At 37.6% G+C, this 22,128-nt stretch overlaps 1 protein-coding gene across 1 annotated transcript; it reads right to left on the reverse strand.

Annotated features, from left to right (window-relative positions):
- Positions 1 to 7,734: 7,734 nt before the first annotated feature.
- Positions 7,735 to 8,664, reverse strand: LOC309846370 (olfactory receptor 5K1-like; the record flags this gene model as incomplete). Its single annotated transcript, XM_082695258.1, has 1 exon — positions 7,735 to 8,664. One exon carries the CDS (start codon positions 8,662 to 8,664, stop codon positions 7,735 to 7,737), a length of 930 nt encoding a protein of 309 aa, XP_082551384.1.
- Positions 8,665 to 22,128: the final 13,464 nt, after the last annotated feature.

A 22,128-nucleotide genomic window follows, 5' to 3' on the forward strand; every position in this document is an offset into this window, starting at 1 on the left:
TTAGAGCTTAGTTCTTTTGTTTCTCCAGAAAGGGCTTTAATTTTCCAGACAGGGTTTCTTTAATATCTACCATGCCTTTTTCAAGCCCAGTTAGCATCTTGAGAATTGTCATTCTGAACTCTAGATCTGACATATTACCAATGTCCATATTGATTGCGTCCCTAGCCCTTGGTACTGCCTCTTGTTCTTTTTGTCTGTGTGTATGTGGTGGGGTTTTCTGCCTTGTCATTTTATGCAGATAAGAATATGGAAAGAAGAAAATAAAATACTAAAAGGGTGGCAAAGACCCCAGAGAAATATACTTTAACCAAATCAAGGGGGGGGGGGAGAAAGGGGGTAAAAAGAAGTAAAAAAAAAAATGTAAAAAAGAAAAAGAAAGAAGAAGTATAAAGAAGAAAATATATATATTAGACTGGTGAATAGAAAAGAGTCACACAAATAATTTTGGGAGCATTTTGGTCTCATAAAAGAAACTACCTCCCAAAATTTTAAAGAATAAAAATATGTGTATATATATGGTGAACACGATGAAGGGATGGAATATGCCTATAAAGATGATAATTTTCAAAATATATTTCCAAAAAATGAGTTGATAACTTAGTTGGGAGAGTAAAGAAAAAGAAAGTGGAGAGAATTCGCTCAGGTTGGAGACTAGACAAAGTCCTGTGTTTTTTGTTTCTTTTGTTTGTTTGTTTGTTTTTAGGGTATATATTGATGTATTAGAAGAAGTTGTATCCCAAATTTTTAGAAGAAAAAACTCTATGTGTATACAAAATATAAAGTTAGATACAATAAGTGATAAAATATGACTATAAAAATGAAGGTTCAAAAAATATTTTTTATAAAAGGTGTTGTTAAGATAAACTAGTGAAAAAACTTTAAAGAGGAAAGAGTAAAAGTTAAAAAATGTTAGCTTAAGAAAGAAAAATAAAATTTAAAACACTAATTAACTTTGAAAGACTAAGGAATCATGGGAGAAAGAGATGAATTCTGTGCTTTGCTTTCTCCTCTTCTGGAATTCTGCTGTTCTTGGTAAGTAAACTTGGTCTTGGCTGGATTTCTTGCTGATCTTCTAGGGGAAGGGACTATTGTAGTGATTCTCAAGTGCCTTTGCCCAATGCGGAATTGCACTGCCATTACCAGGGACCGGGCTAAGTAATCTGCTTGGGTTCGCTTTGGGGAGCTTTTATTCCCTGAACATTTTCCTTAGAGTTCTGGAGGATGGTTAATGAAAATGGCAGCCTCTCAATCTCTGGCCTGGAGGAGCTGAGAGCTCAGGCCCCACTTTTCGGTGTGCCCTCAGAGAAAAGCCCTCAATCATTCCTGTCTCCCTGGCATCCAGAAATGCTCCAAGCTCACCCAGCCTATGACCAGACATCTCTTTCTCTGTTACACAGCCCTGCCTGGAGTCTCAAACCCAGCAGATTCCTGAACTCTTCCAGGGGGACCCCTAGGATGTTGTGGGGGTCCCTTCTCAAAGAACAGTGGCCTGACTGTGCTATGGATCACAGTTTAAGGTACCCCTGAGTTGAGAGCTCACTCCTTGACTCCACCTCTATAGCCAGCTTCCCCACTCTAATACCTGTGAGCTCTGAGACACTCAGACACCCCTGGTCCTTGTGTGACCCTGCAGGACCTGAGACCATGCTGTACCCACATGGGTTTCACCTTGGCTTAGCCTCTGGAGCTATGCCCCTCAGTGGAGCACACTTTAAAAAGTTCTGATTTTTGTGCTCTGTTGCTCCAACACTTGCAAGGAGCCAACCCGTCCCACTGAGGTCTATCTTCCTGTTGCTTTGGATTCACTTCTCTGCAGGTCCTAACTTTCAAAAAGTGGTTAATTTCCTCTTTCTACAATTGCTTCTCTTCTTTGATCTCCTCTTGGATTTGTAGGTATTTGGAATGTTTTGATAAACTATCTAGCTGATGTCCTGCTACCTGATGTCATCTCAGCCTGCTACTCCTCTGCCACCTTGACTCCCCCCCCCCACAAGATTTTGTTTCTTAATATCATTTTCCAGGCAAAGGAATTAGATCTACTTGGAAAAATATCTGGCTCACTGACTAGGGCAGGAATTAAATATGCAGGACGAGCCTGGGACATCTTGGAATGCCAGAAAAACCATCAGCAACAACAAAAACAAAACACAAAAGCTAAACAACAAACAAACAAACACAAACCCACCCTGCATACACAATGATGCATGTATGTCAAATGGACAAAGGAACCAACTGAAACAGCTCCCTGTGGCCAAAGCTCCTATGATTTGAGCAGCAAAATTAATAAAGTACTGTGTAATTTTATCAAAGTATAAAATAAATATCCATGACTCCATACTTATGTAAATAGAGGATGAAAAATATAAATAAGTGAGGTGACTAGATAAATCTTCCATGCAGAAGATTTCCAGTTTGTATAGATACTTTGCCCCAGGGAGGTGGTCCATTTCTTTCCTCTATATAAGTGTGGACTGTGGATAGTTACTTCCTTACACAGAACACAGTAAGAGAGGGTAGTGGAAAAGCAGCTTCACCACGGAGGAACCTAACCCGACCTCAACCAGGTGGTCAAGGTCAACATCAAGATTTACAAGTGATGAGGTCAGTAGTTGCCACTGACAGGATGTAATGAAAATGGTGATTTACTTCTGGGGCCTTTCTTTTCAAAAGCTATCTGCGCCCCCCATCTAATCATGAGAAAAACATCAGAAGGATTCCAGTTGAGGGACATTCTACAAAATGTCTGATTAGAACGTCTCAAAACTTACCAAGGCTTCAAAAATAAGGAATGTTGAAAAGATATTGCAGACACCTGATGACTAAAGGAACGTGGTGACTAAATATAAACTGATGTGCTGAATGGGATTCTGGATGGAAGGACACTAGATTAAACTATGCAAATTTGATTCAAGTATGAATTTCACTTCATCACAATGTATCAATTATTGGCTCACTAATTATAACAAAAGCACCATACCAATGCAGGATATTAATGACATAGGAACATGGGTATGTCAGATATGGGAATTCTCTATACTATATTATTTTCTATAAATCCAAAACAGTTCAAATTTTTTTCTTTAAATTCTCATTTCTCAGAATTCGCAGCCAGAGAACACTTGGGGAAAAACAATCACCAGTTTTATGCTTCCAATTATAATAATTGATTCAAAAAATTATTGTCATTGGATGCTAAAACTGTTGATGAAAAATTATTAGGGAACAGGGAATTCACATGGTATCCAGGTACCACCCTACAGATTAGATTTTCATAAGAAGGAATGTTATCTTTATTGTAGAGCAGATGGTGATGGTACTACCTTTTTTTTTAAAATTTTTATTTATTTATTTGACAGAGATCACAGGTAGACAGAGAGGCAGGCAGAGAGAAAGAAGGAAGCAGGCTCCCTGCTGAGCAGAGAGCCTGATGTTGGACTCGATCCCAGGTTTTAACCCACTGAGCCGCCCAGGTTCCCCGATGATAGTACTAACTTAATGAAGTAATCAGTAAATGGCTTCAGTTAACAAGGCAAGCTAATGTCATAGGCCTCACCTTAAAACAGCACACTTGTGATGGCTGAATTATTTAACCTAATCTAGTCATGAGGAAACATCACAAAAATAGATATGGTGGGATATTTTACATGATGTCTGACACAAAGATTTAAAAATTTTCAAATGTCATGAAAGGAGAAAAAAACAAGAGATTTGTTCTAGATTACAGGAGATTGAAAAATGATAATACACCAAGCAGTGGCATTTAATTGAATTCTTGATGAAAATATATATTGCCAAGAAGGACAATTTGGGCAAAATTTTAGTGTGAACATCATGTTAGGAGATGTTAAATTTCTTGGGGGTAATAATAATATGATGGGATACCTGGGTGGCTTGGTCAGTTAAGTCTGCATTTAGCTCCAGTCATGATCCTGGGGTCCTGGGATCAAGTCCCATGCACCTAGAGCTCCTGCTTCTCCCCTTCCCACTTGTGTTCCCTCTTGCTTTCTCTCTGTCTCAAATAAATAAATAAATAAAATATTATAGAAATGGTATGACAGTGTAGGAAATGTCTCTGTTCTTTTGAGATATATGTAGAAGAATGTTGGGTAAACTATCATAATCTCAAATACATGTAAAATCACATACACATATGTGTATTCAATATGTATATATACACGTTTTCCAGGTGGATTGTTAGGCAAATGTGGTGAAATATCAGTATTTACTAATGATTTTCAAAATTCATGGGCCTTTTCTCAACTTTTCTGTAGGTTTGAAATTTTTCCAAAACAAATATGGAGGAAAATGTCATTGATTCACATTTTTTTTTTTTACTCTCTGCCCTGTTTCTATATCCACTTAACAACTTAGTTTCTTGAAAGTTTTCCTCTCATGCTACTTTCACTTCTCTGTGTTGCGTACAATATGACTTAGTAGTTAAGAACATGAACTTTGGATCAGATTCCTCAATTTGATCCCTGAGCTCTACCTTAATATTTCTGTAGACAAATTAGGAAACCTCTTTGTTCCCCCATTTTTTTCAGTGGGGCTATAGGAAATTAAAATATATAAGTCAAAGTAAAAAATTTAAGAGATTTGCTGAGTAGTTAAATGGATGCTGATGAAATGTTATTTACAAGATAAAAGGGAGTCTTAGAATTAATTTAAAATAAAGCAAAAATGAGAGATGAGACAAGAGACATAAATGTAACTGTTAATATGTATTCATTGGCATTACAAGCATTTTTTTCCAAACAAGGTAAGGAGATCTATTGGATTTTGAAATGAGAAGGGGTGGTTAATTCCAGAAAAACTGGGTCTGCTTCTCTGTGATTCCCTCAGCTATGCCCTCCATGTGTATTGACTTCATCTCCTGGCTGGTGTCTCTTTTGATGGCAAAAGGGTTGTAGACTGTGCCAGATTTCATATTCACAAAACATGACTTTCAGAGAAAGACTACTTTTTTGTGGATCTCTTAAAACCAAGAAAACATATTTCCCAGGAATTTCCATAAAATTCCCTCTTTGGTCTCACTGGCCCCAAATAAGTCACAGACTCTTCCCTTGGCATAACTCTAGGCTTCAGTGTTACTAAGTGGTGCAGAAATATGTAAATGGAAGTTGTGGTATGCCTGAAAAAGGGAAAGGGAGCGATGCATGTGAATCTGACAACTAAAAATATCCCCTGCAATAGAGAGTGGATACAAACAAAATAATTCATTGAACTCAGGTATCTGGATTCCTTTACACCCTTAAAAAAAGTGTTTAGGACCCTGTAAATCTTTGTTTCTGTGGGTGATATCTAACAGTACTTGCAATATTATAAATTAAAACCAAGAAATTAAAAAATATTTATTGACTTGTTAAAAATAAAAATAACAAACTTACTACATATTAACTTAAATGTATATTAAATAAATGGCTAGTGAATGGCCAATTCTGTCAGGTACATTTTTACGTAATAGTGAAGGAAATAAGTTATAACATGACTGGTACTCTCAGAAGAAAATAGGCCTTCATTTTATTATCCAATAGTTATAATTCATTATTTTCCTTTAAAATGTTGCTTATATCTGTGCACTCCTCCCCTTTTATCCTCCAATTTCAACTCTCATCACCTAGTATAAGAATTCTTGAAGTTAGCCTTATTTCTTTCAGCATCATTCCGATCACCAGATTACTCTTCTCAAAAACTACAATCATATTACCTGGTTCTAGGAAGTATTCAGTGTCTGAGGCCTCTGGGGTAAATTCTTAAGAGTTGGCTTTGAAATTCTCAGTGACCTGATTCCATCCCACACTTATTTCCCATATTCCGCAACAGCTTTTAGCAAAAGTTTTGTCAACTTTCTGACTCTGTCAATGGTTCATCTCCTTCACCCCAGTTCTCAGTGTCACACTAATTTCCATAAACATTGACTGTGGTCATACTCATTCTTTTTTTTCCTCAAAACATCATATTTTAAAATCATTTTCAAGGCACATCTCACTTCTGATGCTGAATAAGGTCTATATAGCTCAGGGGACAAGCATCTCCATTTTCTGAACTCCCAAGTATCATTGATACAAATTCTAGCTCAATCTCAATCACCTGGCTGAACTTGAGCAAGCCACTCAATGTTTCAAAGTATGAGGATTTTGCTGAGAAGATGCATGAAAAGTCATTTCTAACCAATTGGTAGGTAATATATATGAAAGGTGTAGTTTTGTGCCTAGCAGATAAAATGTTCTCAGTAATATATGGTTTTCTTTCATATTTGCATATATAAATGATCAATAAATATTTTTGTTTAGGAATTTAGAATTGTCACTATTTTGTGCCTCATTTATGCTTTATAACAACTCCAACTTTTTGTTATTGCTGTGAATGTATCAGTAATTTACACTGGAATAAGTACAGTTTGGTGGAGTTCCTAGTAAAAACAAAATAAGTAATATCAGAGAGAAAAACGACTTCGTTCAATTTAGTGTATTCAGGAATACACTGCATTTTTGATGGACACCCTAATCAAATTATATGAAAACAGTCAAATCCATATGGACATCCAATCCATAAATACCATTTATGGCAACTACACAGTGCTACATCACAGTATACAGATACTCTATTTCAGAGAACTTTAAAGTAAAATTGACTAACACTAAAGATGAAAATAGTCTTTTTTATTGTACATTTTTACTAGCATTCTTTTCTTGGTTTCAACATTTCTTAATTGTGGTAAAATATATATAACAAAATTTCCCGTTTTAAAGGTGAACATATAATCTGAGGGGTTTGAAGTGGAGGGGGTGTGGGAGGTTGGGGTACCAGGTGGTGGGTATTATACAGGGCACAGATTGCATGGAGCACTGGGTGTGGTGAAAAAATAATGAATACTGTTATGCTGAAAATAAGTAAATTTAATTTAAAAAAATAAAGGTGAACATATTCTTGATTTGAGAATATTCAAATATCTTCTCTTGAATAAACTCAAAGAAAATTAAGAATCAAAGGTATATAGTTTACTTCTGACAGTTGGTGTTTTTTATGAAGGGATTAATTCTTTAGAACCTGGAATGTGCCAGAGCTTGTAAGATTATGCTTTGGAATTCCAGAAATTTGTCAACAATATAATTTTTTTAAAGATTTTATTTATTTATTTGACAGAGAGATCACAATTAGGCATCGAGGCAGGCAGAGAGAGAGGGGGAAGCAGGCTCCCTGCTGAGCAGAGAGCCCGATGTGGGGCTCGAGCCCAGGACCCTGGGATCATAACCTGAGCTGAAAGCAGAGGCTTTAACCCACTGAACCACCCAGGCGCCCCAACAATATATTTTTTTTTTTAATTTTTTCAGTGTTCCATGACTCATTGTTTTAAATTAATTTAAATGGAAGTGATCTTTTTATCTAATTGACTTTCATTCATATATTTGCTGTATTTGTTGAAAAGTATAGTTCATTACCCATTGAAACTGTTAGCTAATAATTTAACTAATTTCTTTGGGACACAGTGTGTGACCCGAAGAAGAATTATTTAGTTAATTCTTGCTGGGAACTAGAGCTTATATTTTACAATACATTGTAGCAGAATCTCTCCTGTTGAACTTATCTGACTCTTAAATATCATTTTTTAGTAATTGAAAATTCTATGGGCAGAGTGGTTCTTTTCTCCTTTCTCAATATTACATGATTTTGGAAAACATATTATCAAATTTAAGCTAATTTTTCACAGGGGATGATATATTTTTTAGGATGTTATAAAATATTCCTTATAATTTTTTTCATAGCATTTATTACTTCCTTATTTCTTAGACTATAAATAAAGGGGTTTAGTAATGGGATCACTAGAGTATAAAATACAGCACCAGGTATATCTTCATCCTCTTCATTAACTGAGTGTGGGCGAAGGTACACAAAGAGAAGAGAGCCATAGAATATTGAGACAGAGAGAAAGTGGGATGCACAAGTAGATAAAGCTTTGCCTCTTCCCTCTTTGGATTTCATTTTGAAAATAGTAAAGAGAATGTAGAAGTAAGATACTAAGACACTACCGATGGTGAAGACTTGAACTGAACCTGAAAAGATAAATATCATTAATTCATTGATATAAGGGTCAACACAGGAAAGTCTGTATAATGGAAAAACATCACAAAAAAAGTGATTAATTTCATTTGAACCACAGAAAGTTAACCTAAAGAGAAACCCCACATGAATTATGGAATGCAGATTTCCAGCTACGTAGGCCCCTGTGATCATCTGAACACAGAGTTTCTTTGACATCATGGTGTGGTACTGCAGAGGGCTGCATATGGCCACATAGCGATCATAGGCCATTGCTGCCAGGAGAAAGCAGTCTGTAGTTTCAGCAAGGCAGAGAAAATAAAATTGTGCCATGCATTCATAGAGGGAAATTGTTTTGTCCTTAGAAAAGAAGTTCTCTAACATTTTGGGGGTAATGGCACAGGAACAACAGGAATCCATCAGAGCCAGGTTGCCCAGAAAGATGTACATTGGTGTGTGAAGACGATGCTCCATAAAAATCAATGCCACCAGGCCAAGATTCCCCACCATAGTGATCACATAGATAGTGAGAAATACCACAAACAGGAGGCTCCTCAACTCTGGATAATCTGTAAATCCTATGAGGATAAATTCAGTGGTCAAGGAGTAGTTATCCTCAGTCATATTCACCTTCTCTGTTGAGATAGGAATTCTGGAGATATAAGATTCTAATTTAGAGTGTGTATAACTTTCCTTCCAAATTTTTCTTTATACAACAAAGAGAGAAGCTTCTTCAACATCCCCTCAGTATCTCTGGATATAGACACAAAAACCTCTAGGGAATAATCATTCCCCTAAAAATGTCCGTTTTATAAGCTCAACTCCAAAAATCAGCATTTCCACAAATACTTTTGTAATTCCAAGAAGAATGCTTATAGAGGAAAAGGTTTGTCTTCATGAATTCATGTATGAATAGTGTAGAAATCTAGCATTCGCATATTTGGTGTAATGCTCACAAACAGTATCAGTGTCAGTTTTGGTATTAAAGATGCTTAAAATAAATTTGCTGTCAATCTTCATGTATACATATTTTTTTAACTGAGCAAAAAGTTTTCGTATACTCTCCCAGTGGAATGAATGCTTGAAAAGAGCTTACAGCAGATATGTTAAATTTATATCTCAGGAATTCTATGAAGATCACGAAGGATTATGATAGGGCTTTCATCTTTAGAGAAAATTACTTGGGATATCCAAGGAAATAAATATCTATGTATTTTCACCTTTCTCAACCCTGTTCCTGGTATTAGATCCATTTCCATAAAAACTGATTTTGTCCATGCCATCATTCCTGTTGATTTTTGCCCAGATTTCTAAATCCTTCCCATCTTTATGTAAAGCATAGTTTACATATTATGCTCCTTAAAAGAGCTTTAACTAAGTGCTCTAGACTACAGATTTTCACTTCTTGCATTCTCAAGCATACCCTATACACCTAACACAAACTATGTATAATACACATGGCTTTTAAAAAGAAATATGCATGTACAGTTTCTTTATTAGAATTGTAGACATTTGATTTCAGCTATGACTTTTACTTCTCATAAGAGTTATTTAATGCTAGGGTGCCTGGGTGGCTCAGTGGGTTAAGCCTCTGCCTTCAGCTCAGGCCATGATCTCAGGGTCCTGGGATTGAGTCCCGCATCGGGCTCCCTGCTCCACAGGGAGCCTGCTTTCTTCTCTCTCTCTCTGCTTGGCTCTCTGCCTACTTGTGATCTCTCTCTGTAAAATAAATAAATAAAATCTTTTAAAAAATAAAAGGAGTTATATAATACTATGGGTGGGGGGAGTATTGATTTCAGTCCTAGCTTCAAAGACCTGAGACAGGTGAACTTGTTATCAGTATACTATCACTGATCCTTAGTGACCTCTTTAGTCTCCACAAACTGAAACTGCTAGTTTTGAAGAACAGGCTACAAAGCAAATTCTTGGAAAAGAATTTACTGGAAGTGACCCAGCTATAATTTTCCTGCTTCCTAAGAAACTTCTGTAATATTTTCTGAAGTATATCACAGTAGTTTTAAAGCTAATAAAAATAAGCTTGCCTGTATATTTTAGTTTTATAACAGAGAAAGAGAAAAGTCTTAAATCTTAATATGATTTTTGAGATGGGTTGCCTGGATGGCTAAGATATTTAAGCATCTTCCTTTGGTTCAGGTCATGACTCTACAGGTCCTGGGACTTAGCCCCATGTCTGGCTCCCAGCTCAGTGGGAATTCTCCTTGCTCCTCTACCTCTGCCTCTCCCTCTGCTTGAGTTCTCTCTGGCTCTCTCTCTCAAATGAATAAATTTAAAAAATCTTAAAAATAAATATGATTTTTGAGAACAACAAAACATAAACAATTTTTGTTTTACCTCAAAGGCTATCTTGTACTACTACTTAGGTATCCCTTAGGATATTATGACCAATGTGTCTAATTATGTAAATTCTGTGGTCAAAATGGGTTTCTTTTTCCATACCCAAAACATCAAAATAAAAGCACAGGCTGAACATTTCACTTTCTTGTTTAAAATACTAAAGATAAGAAATTTAATTATTCAGCTATGTTAGAATTAACTTTCAATGTACTTGCTTGAATTCTTTAACAGAATTAAGGTGCACTCTTACCTGTATGTTTTGAAGATCTACTTATAATTAGAAAAGGTTGATTTGAACTGACTTCAAATCTCATGCTGATTTGCCATTACCTTCAGGGTGGGAAGACCTAAAAAGGTGAGAAGTTGAAACCTAAGAACAATTTAAAAATGCTAACTAGTTGAGATAAATCAATACTTATGGACACTAATAATAAGGTAAAGTATAGTAGGTAAGGTAAAGTATACTAAGGTAAAGATAAATCTGAATACTTCTGTTACCTGAATGCACTGAGAAGACTTTTATAACATCATATTAGTTTTGTGTGTGTCAGCATGTTGTTAACTCTCATAATTTCAGAATATAATTTTTTTCTCAGAAACATTTGGGATTAAAAGAATGAAAATCTGGGAGACTATACTAATAAGTTGGTGTGAATAATTATGTTCCTCACAATGCAAAATTAAACTCTCCATCAAATGCTTATGGGACTTGCCTATGATGACATCAGTGCATTTCTATGGGGAGATTCAGCTCCCAAAACATATTAACTCTGTGAAATAAATAAAGATGACCTGTGAGACAATGAGGTTAAAGTAAATGACCTTTGCTAAAGTCACTAAATCATTTGATGATCATCTTGCTGATTCTTATGAAACTGACATCATTTCTAGAATTCTGTTCTTTACCTGTGCATAGAATGTTAAATGAGCTGAAGGGACTCTCAGGTCAGTTTGGACAGTTAATGGAGAGAATAATAGGGTTTATGAATGATGATTCGCATTTAGAGAGGAGAACAAAAGTTGTGGTATTGTTAGCTAGTGTCAACTCCTTCAGCCTGAGCAGAAGTTGTTCCCATGTGTTGCAAAATCTTCATGGGAAGTTTGCAGTTACCCTTTAGCCACACATACGATTTACTGAGTTAATCTATGTTCTTTTCAGTTCACCCCAATTCCTTTACCTTTCTTACCCTATTTTGCCCCTGTGTTGGAACAAAACCTGGATCCTCACCAAGGTGAATGGGGTCCTGTCGAATCCTGTGAGAAAACTCCAAGAAATGGAGGACAAGCGTCTTCCTGGGCCCACACTTGGGACAAATATGACAGGAACCCTGGAGTGTTTTCTTGTCCTCCTTTAGATAGATCTGGTAAGTGTGGAGAATCCTTAACTTTCTCTAGTCATTTAAAGCTAAGAGATATTGTCATTTAAAGCTAAGTGATAATCATTGTTGTTCACTTGTCTCACTTGATTGCCTGCAGTAAATCACATCCCACATGTAGCCCACGCCCTGCACATAAATCTATATCCTGTTTCTAATGGGATCTTAGGGAAAGCATAAAAGAAGTGATTGTAAGAAATAAAGACGTCTACTGATCATCAGTCGGTAGTTCTCCCATCACGTAGGCTCTGATCACTAGGATTCCCACCTCGGGAAGCTGACAAGTAGCACCTGAACAGGAAACTGAAATCAGGGAAGAGTCACTCAGGGATCCAGAGATCTTCACAGAAGGAAGTAAGTGAGAATGATGGGGCAGAATCAAAGTTGACCCCAGCCTTTTCCAGCATTAGTACAACACCTTTTATCTCGGGAAGGTGCTCGAGTATCCAGATGTCAGTTAAGAACTTGTCTGGGTGTTATTAGTGAATATACTCCTTAGTTTCCCAATGAAAGAACCTTGGAAAAGACAATTTGGTAGCACACATGCTGTAATGTGGAAAAGGCCTCTAGACAAGGTGCAAAAATTCCTGTGGAGTTTTGGGTTACATGGATGTTGGTTTAATTCTTAGCGGGGAACATAACGAAGAGGATCTTAAGGCTGAAACAGCACCTCTCTGCATACATATGAGTTAGATGATGAAACGACCCAACAAATTCAAACCCAAAGTAAAAAATTATTTTTTGGCAAAAAGGACACATGCCATGTTTCTCCTTTGGCCACCGCACCTCGATTTCCTATGGGGATGAGGACAAGGAAAGAGCAGCAGACCTCTTTGGGAATGAGCGAAGTGACACTGGGTTGGATGTTAATTTATGCATGTTACAATTAGGACCAACAAAATTTAAAAAAAACAAAATTCTATTTCTACACCGTCTCACCCCCATGAGCTTCACTTATTTTTCCCTGTAACTTTTCATACTAACAGGCCAAATACTTACAATAGGATGCTGATGGAGACTGTAAGAGAATTGAAAAGGTATGTTCCATGTAGGGGCCTACTTCTTCTTATTGTTATAAATATTTATCCAGTTGGGCAATAATGCCCACTGGATTCCCTATGATTTTCAACTCATAGCTAAAATGCTATTAACCTCTTCTGAATTTCTACAATGGAAGATGTGGCTTTCTGAGGAGGCCACATGAAAAGGTCAGGAGTTTAGGACAGAGAGGGAATATAGCTGCTGTTACTTATGATATACTCATGGGAACAGGAGTTTGGACGACTTCTAATCATCAAAGTCATAACATCCCTCCTGCAGCCCTTCCCCAGTATGTGATGTGGCTTTACAAACCTGGCAAAAAATTAATTCAGACACCGATTATACTGCTAGGTATACAAAAATACAAGGGCCTAAAGAGCCATACATTGATTTTATCTGCAGGTTAAAAGAATCATTGGAAAAACAGATAAGAGGAGAACAAATTCAGGAAATACTCTTAAGACAACTAGCATATGATAATGCTAACGAAGATTGCCAGGCTCTGATTTAACCTCTTAGAGAATCTGGTGATGTCATGGATTATTTAAAAGCTTCTCATAATGTAGGACCCTTTAAAACTCAGGCCTGAATAACAGCGTTAGAAACCATGGCTATGGCTGTTCAAAAACGATTGCAGACAAAATGTTTTAATCATGGACAAACAGGACACATAAAAAAACAATGCCGTCTCCCTCCCTGTCTGGTTGCCTCCTTTCCCACCAATCGGCTGAATAAATCCAAGATTCAACCCCCTAATGTTTGTCCCTGCTCTCAATGAGGCAAACACGGGGCCAACGAATGTAAGTCTAAAAAACGAGAAAGATGGAAATCCTTTGGGGAACCCTCATCAGGGAAATTCCTTAAGGGGCCAACCCCAGGCCCCAGTAAATATGGGGTCATGGAACTATCCTATTCTCTTTGTACCCAACAGTGACTCTCAGTAATGGACTTAGTCCCTGCTACTCAAGGACTAGGAGCGCTGCTTTTGATATCCCTCTCTCTAAGGCTTGCTTTATACATCCATCTCAGTGCCCTTATAAATTGTCAACAAACCTATATGGACCTATACCCCCAAATACGGTTGGTCTCTTACTTGAATGGAGTAGTTTAACTATGAAAGGAGTTACAGTACTTACTGGAGTTACAGACTCTTGATTATTATGGTGAGATTCAAATTATGGTTTCTGTCACTGTTCTTAGGACCTTTTCAGCAGGTGAATGAGCCGCCCAACTTTTGCTACTTCCCTATATTATGCCTATTCAATCTTCAAATTTTAGGGAAAGAGGATTCGGCAGTACTAGTAAAAAGATTCCTTTTCTAAGAAACTGTTTGTAGGAAGTCAATCCCAAGTGAAGCTTTCTATTAAGGAATGAATATTTGAAGGGCTTTTAGATTCTGGAGCAGATATCGCTCTCATTTCTTGTCAATGCTGGCCACGCTAGTGGCCTACAATGCCTGCTGATTATGCCCTTGAGGGTCTCGGCTATGTAACTACTCAGCAGTTGAGACAAAACAGCCAACCTCTGCCCTGTGAGGGCTCAGAGGGATTACTAGGTCATATTCAGCCTTACATTGCCCGCATACCTATTAATCTCTGGGGATGAGATTTATTACAACAATGGGATGCTGAAATTCACATACCTACATCCTCACTTGTAAAAAACATGATGAAAAACAGGGGGTATATTCCTAGTAGAGGCTTAGGTAAAAACTTACAAGGAGTGCCTGAACCTATAGATCTTAACCCTAATGATACTTGTGTTGGGCTGGGTTTTATATAGGGGCCATTGTGGTTGATAAAGCCCTGGAAATCACCAATCACCTGGAAAAGTAACAAACCGATTTGGACACCCCCAGTTGGCCCTCACGTTAGAAAAACTGAAAGCTTTAAAAGTTTTAATTCAAGAACAATTTAAAAATGGACATATTTAACCTTCTTTTTCTCCTTGGAATTCTCTATTTTTTGTGGTAAAGAAAAGGTCAGGGAAATGGAGATTATAATAGATCTCCGTAATATTAATTCTGCCATGGAAACTATGGGTTCATTACAACCAGGACTTCCTGCTCCCTCTTGTATACCTACTAAATGGTCTTTAGTAGTTTTGGATTTACAGGACTGCTTTTCCACTACTCCTATCCACCCCTCAGACAAAGAGCATTTTGTGTTTTCAATTCCAACAGTAAATCAACAAGAACCTTTACAAAGATTTCATGGGAAAGATCTCCCTCAAGGCATGACTAACTCTCCTATGATGTGCCAGTATTTTGTTGAAAAGATTCTTGATCCCATTTGACAATTATATCCCACATGTCATATTTTCCATTACATGGATGAAATCTTACTAGCAGCCCCAACCTTAGAGGTCTTACATCAACTGTTTCCAAATACACAATAATACCTACAACAGGGCAGTCTTATAATAGCTTCTGAAAAGGTACAATTTACTCCACCCTTCTTCTATTTAGATCGTATTAAAAACCGTATCACTGTTAGTCCTCAGTTTTCCATTCGTTGAGATACTTTAAATACTTTAAATGATTTTAGAATTTATTAGGAGATATTAATTGGTTTTTCCCAGTGTGGGTACTCCTACACATGAACTTACAAAGGTATTTGCCACTCTTGTGGGAGACCCTAACCTTCATAGTCTTCAAAGCTTAATACCGCAGGCTGAACAGGAACTTCAGTTCCTTGAGGAATGCCTTCATCAAGTGTCCTTGTGTCTATATGATCCTGTGTTACCATTACTGTTATTTCTTTTCCTAGTTCCCATTCACCTAAAGGGGTGTTAGCTCAACAAGACTGTCCTTTAGAATGCATCTACTTGAATCACTGAGCTCCTAAGGATTTAACTGCATATGTTGACCTTCTTGCAAACCTCATTATCCTTGGCCAAACCAGATGTCTTCAGATACTGAGATACGACTCACGTGTTATCATTCTTCCTATATCTTTTTTTTTAATATCTTTTTTTAAAAATTTATTTTTAATTTATTTTCAGCATAACAGTATTCATTGCTTTTGTACCACACCCAGTGCTCCATGCAATCCATGTGCTCTCTAATACCCACCACCTGGTTCCCCCAACCCCCCACCCCCCACCACTTAAAACCCCTCATATTGCATTCTTCCGATTTCTATAAAACATTTTTCTTCCCTATTTCCCTTGAATGATCATCTCCTTAATGCTTGAGCAAGATATTCTGGAACCATCGGATACCATTACCCTGTGGGTAAATTATGGAATTTCCTTAAAAAGTCATTATTTGTAATTTCTACTATCTGTGAAACTAGTCCATTTGTAGGTGCTCCCATGTATTTTATTGACATCTCCTCGACTGAAAAATGAAGTATACATGGACATGGCTTAAACCTCTCAATTCAAAGTGAGTATGCATCAGTACAACAAACAGAAATATTCGTTCTTACTACTCTGTTAACTTGTATATCTTCTGCACTTACATCGTTCTGATTCTGCTTATGTAGTTGGTCTCTTTCCTGCCATTGAAACAGCTCAGATATCTACAACACAAAAATCCATATTACACCTTCTCACAAAACTACAGTCCCTTGTACAATCCTGTTCCCGTCCTCTCTATGTCACCCATATTAGGGCCCATTCTTCTCTCCCACTACCCGTTGATAGAAGGTAATAATCAAGCAGGTATCCTGACATGTCTTATTTTCACATCACCTGCAGATGAACCCTCGGTTTTACATACCAGTGCTAATCGGCTGCACAGCCTTTACTACATTCCTCTTCAAAAGACAAATAACATTGTTTAATCCTGTTCTGTTTGTGTGCCTTTGCACTGTTGCCCACACCCTTCAGGAGCCAATCAGCATGGCTCACAAGCCAACGAACTATGGCAAATGGATGTAACTCATTTCCAACTCTTTCCTTGTCAACCTTATTTACATATTATTGATACATTTTCCAAAATTCTTTGGGCAATTCCTTAATCTTCCAGTTCCCTTTCTGCTGTCCGCTGTACTCTATTGCAATGTTTTAGTGTTATGGGGGTCCCTACTACCATAAAAATTGATAATGCACCAGCTTATACGAGACACAAATTTACTGCCTTTTGTTCTGATTGACAAATTCATCATATTGTGATATACCTTATAATCCACAAGGACAAGGTATAGTTGAACGAGCTCATCATACACTTAAACTGCAATTATTAAAAGAAAAAGGGGGATCCCACAAGGATGTTTTAGCACTCTCTTAATTTACTTTTATTTTTGGAAATTACCCCAAGGCAACATTCAGACAGCAGCAGAAAAACACATCTCACAATCACAGTAATCCCTTGAAGCCTCTATTCCTATTTGGTTCATATCTTTTAATGAATGACTCCCTGGCCTCCTATTAAGGAAAGGCAGAGGGTCTGCTCTTATTTCCTCTGATTCCGGTGATGGACCCTTCCGAAACACTATGGCTTCCTCTTCAGCTCATCAGGCCCAGAAAATCAATGACCCATCTGATAACCACTGCATCCGTGATCTACGAGAAAGATGCAGAAATACAAGAGACACAGGAGGTTACTCACAAGATACATGTGCTGTCCCTTTGTAAGAGGAGACCCTGACCATATCAGTGTAGGGCCGATCCACACACATGGGGTCAGATTAAGGCCCTGTCAGCTAAAGGAGAAGCAGTTTGGTGATCTACCTGAAGCCCACAGACCCCTGAGAACTTGTTTTTGGCTATCATTGCTCTTCTGACCTGTACATCAGTGGGTATTGTCTCCTCAAATGACGAGTGAATAAACAACAGGGGTTGAGCTTGGAATTGGTTCTTAAGATGCTACAATTAAAAAACAAAAAAAAAGGGGAATTGTTGAACCACAACCCGGATCCTCACCAATATGACTGGGGTCCTATGGAATCCTGTGAGAAAACTCCAGGAAATGGAGGGCAAGAGTTTCCTGGGCCCATGCCTGGAATAAACATGGGAGGATCCATGGAGTGTTTTCTTGTCCTCTTTTAGGAAGATCTAGTATATGTGGAGAATACTTAACTTGCTCTTGCCATTAAAAGCTAAGAGATATTGTCATTTAAATCTAAGCGATAATCATTATTGTTCACTTGTCTCACTTGATTGCCTGCATGTAAATCACATCCCACATGTAGCCCACATCCTGCACGTAAATCTATATCCTGTTTACAATCGGATCTCAAGGAAGGTACAAAATAAGTGACTGTGATAAAGACATCTACTCATCAGTTGGTAGTCTCCCCATCACATTGGCTCTGATCACCAGGATCCCCACCTCATGGAGGTGACACCCCTTCACTCCACTAATCATATAAATATACTGTATATTTAATAAAATTTAATTTAATAAAAATACTATACATAAGGAGTATCTATAATGCATCACTTGTTGCCTGCTACTAGCATTAACTATAGATATAACAGGGAAGGAATTTTTCTGTTATGTTCATTCCTTCATTTCTAACACCTTGAACAGTGTTGGAAATGAAGGAGTGTTGGAAAAAAATTGTTAAGCACCACTTTGTAGTGCTTAACAAATATTTGCTGAATGATTAAAACAATGATAGTCTACCATTCAGGAATTTGCAGTGGTCTCTGATTAATCCATTTTTGTTTTTTTTAAGGGTTTTTAAAGATTTTGTTTTAGGTTTTTGTTTGTTTTTTAGATTTTACATATTTACTTGAAAGAGAATAAGTGAGAGAAAGAGAGAGAAGGAGTGAGGAAAGGGAAAAAGGGATCCACCTCTCTGTTGGGAGAGAGAGAAGCCAACACTCTGTTGGGAGGATAGGTGGACATGTGGTTCTGAGGCTTGATCCCAGGACTCCAGGATCATGACCCAAGCTGAAGGGAGACACTTAACTGACTGAGCCACCCAGGCACCCCCAAATTCATTTTTCTTACTTTGGTATCCCAGATGCTCTACAGTCAACTTGTGTTTTATCTATCTCTTTCATTTCTTCCTCTTACATCAGGGCACTTGGCCATGTGCATCCCTTCTCTGCCCTTCTGGGCAGTTGCTTCAACTAATTCACTTTCAATGTTTCCCTCATCTTAAGCTCCTCTCTTTCTTTCCATCTCAGTACTACTCATACTTGAACTCAAATCAGATCCCCATGGAGACTTTCCTAGGTCCTTCAAGTAGAATTGATTTTTTCCTTTCCTCATTTACATGATGCTTCACTGCTTTTATAATGCATTCACCACCATACCAAGTGTGACTCATATGTGTCTTGATTGTAAAAGTCTTGACTGCATATTAAGTCACCAATCATGTCATGCATCTTTCTGAGAAACCGATTACAAGCTGTACAAACTATAGCTAGTAATGGATCTATGGTTCAGTGCCAAGATCCCCAGCAGTAAGAGGGCCAGTAGCTGATAGTTCTCAATTGAATCCCTTATCAAGAAGTATTTCACCAATCTTGTTCAACATAGTATTAGAAGTCCTAGCAACAGCAATCAGACAACAAAGAGAAATAAAAGGTATCCAAATTGGCAATGAATAAGTAAAATTTTCTCTCTTCGCAAATGACATGATTCTTTATATGTAAAACCCAAAAAACTCCATCCCCAAACTACTAGAACTCATACAGCAATTCATCAATGTAGCAGGACACAAAGTCAATGTACAGAAATCAGTGACTTTCTTATACACTAACAATAAAAATACAGAAAGGGAAATTAGAGAATCAATTCCATTTACTATAGCACCAAGAACCATAAGATACCTGGGAATAAACCTAACCAAAGAGGTAAAAGAACTGTACTTGAGGAACTACAGAACACTCATGAAAAAAATTGAAGAAGACACAAAAAGGTGGAAGACCATTCAATGCTCTTGGATTGGAAGAATAAACATTGTTAAGATGTCTATTCTGCCTAGAGCAATCTATACTTTTAATGACATTCCAATCAAAATTCCACCAGTATTCTTCAAAGAGCTGGAGCAAATAATCCTAAAATTTGTATGGAATCAGAAAAGACCCTGAATCGCTAAGGAAATGTTGAAAAACAAAAATACAACTGGGGGCATCATGTTACCTGATTTCAAGCTTTACTACAAAGCTGTGATCACCAAGACAGCATGGTATAAAAACAGACACATAGACCAGTGGAACAGAGTAGAGAGCCCAGATATGGACCTTCAACTCTATGGTCAATTAATCTTCGACAAAACAGGAAAAAATATACAGTGGAAAAAAGACAGTCTCTTCAATAAATGGTGCTGGGAAAACTGGACAGCTATATGTAGAAGAATGAAACTCGACCATTCTCTTACACCGTACACAAAGATAAACTCAAAATGGATAAAAGACCTCAACGTGAGATAGGAATCCATCAGAATCCTAGAGGAGAACATAGGCAGTAATCTCTTCGATATCAGCCACAGCAACTTCTTTCAAGATATGTCTCCAAAGGCAAAGGAAGCAAAAGTGAAAATAAACTTTTGGGACTTCATCAAAATCAAAAGCTTCTGCACAGTAAAGGAAACCGTAAAAAAAACAAAGAGGCAACCCACGGAATGGGAGAAGATATTTGCAAATGACAGTACAGACAAAAGGTTGATATCCAGGATCTATAAAGAACTCCTCAAACTCAACACACACAAAACAGGCAATCATATCAAAAAATGGGCAGAAGATATGAACAAACACTTCTCCAATGAAGACATACAAATGGCTATCAGACATATGAAAAATGTTTATCATCAGTAGCCCTCAGAGAGATTCAAATTAAAACCACATTGAGACATCACCTTACACCAGTTAGAATGGCAAAAATTAACAAGACAGGAAACAACATGTGTTGGAGGGGATGTGGAGAAAGGGGAACCCTCTTCCACTGTTGGTGGGAATGCAAGTTGGTGCAGCCTCTTTGGAGAACAGTGTGGAGATTCCTCAAGAAATTAAAAATAGAGCTTCCCTATGACCCTGCAATTGCACTACTCGGTATTTACCCCAAAGATACAGATGTCGTGAAAAGAAGGGCTATCTGTACCCCAATGTTTATAGCAGCAATGGCCACGGTCACCAAACTGTGGAAAGAACCAATATGCCCTTCAGTGGACGAATGGATAAGGAAAATGTGGTCCATACACACTATGGAGTATTATGCCTCCATCAGAAAGGATGAATACCCAACTTTTGTAGCAACATGGACGGGACTGGAAGAGATTAGGCTGAGTGAAATAAGTCAAGCAGAGAGAGTCAATTATCATATGGTTTCACTTATTTGTGGAGCATAACAAATAGCATGGAGGACATGGGGAGTTAGAGAGGAGAAGGAAGTTGGGGAAAATTGGAAGGGGAGGTGAACCATGAGAGACTATGGACTCTGAAAACCAATCTGAGGGGTTTGAAGTGGCGGGGGGTGGTGGGAGTTTGGGGTACCAGGTGGTGGGTATTAGAGAGGGAACGGATTGCATGGAGCACTTGGTGTGGTGAAAATATAACGAATACTGTTATGCTGAAAATAAATTAATTAATTTTTTAAAAAAGTATGCTTATCTGAAGATAATTGTCTTATGAAGGTCATATTCCTTCCTTGGAAGCAGCCTACATTTAATGACTGTTGCATGAAAAATATAAATTTTGGGTCCCTGCCTTGGACATGGGAACATCAAAAGGACATCCCAAAACCTACTTCTTCATCAGATTGGATAGTCTTTATTGTGAATATAATCAACTCATCCTTCTTACTTCCTTCACTCCATCAATAATTATTGAGACTCAGAGCATTCTCTAACAAACTTCTTACATGCATTTCTCCATTTCAGATTTTGTTTTTGTTTTTCTATATCTCAACCAAGTTTTTACAGAAACAACAAAAAAAAAATCACAGGGACAGATGACACAACTAAACCTACCTTTCAGAGATAAACCGTCTATTATGAAATAGTGTATCACTATATCAATAGAGGAGGCTATTCCCAAGATAGCAACTTCTTAAACTATAGTACACCCTCATTTAACCGTCCCTCAGAACAACATACTACTTAAAATATAACCTAGGAGAAATTATACTAGTAACCAAGCATGCTATACCTATTTATATACCTATAAAGGTATAGCCTTTAGAAAAATATGTACTGGCAATAAGCCTCAGGGGCAAAAGACCATATATACCCTAGAAGCTGAGCAGCTGGGAACATCTGGCCTGCTCAGGGAGGAATGCCACCAGCTTTATTTTTATGTTATTTCCCCATCCCCAGAGAGTGCCAGCAGTTGTCAGATCATCCTTTTGTTTGGGCTTGATCACTATAGGTCATGTACTATGTAACAAGACATAGTTTGCCTTTCTTCTTACGTATTT

This window comes from Mustela nivalis (assembly GCF_964662115.1).
Source record: "Mustela nivalis genome assembly, chromosome: 1".
NCBI lineage: Eukaryota > Metazoa > Chordata > Mammalia > Carnivora > Mustelidae > Mustela > Mustela nivalis.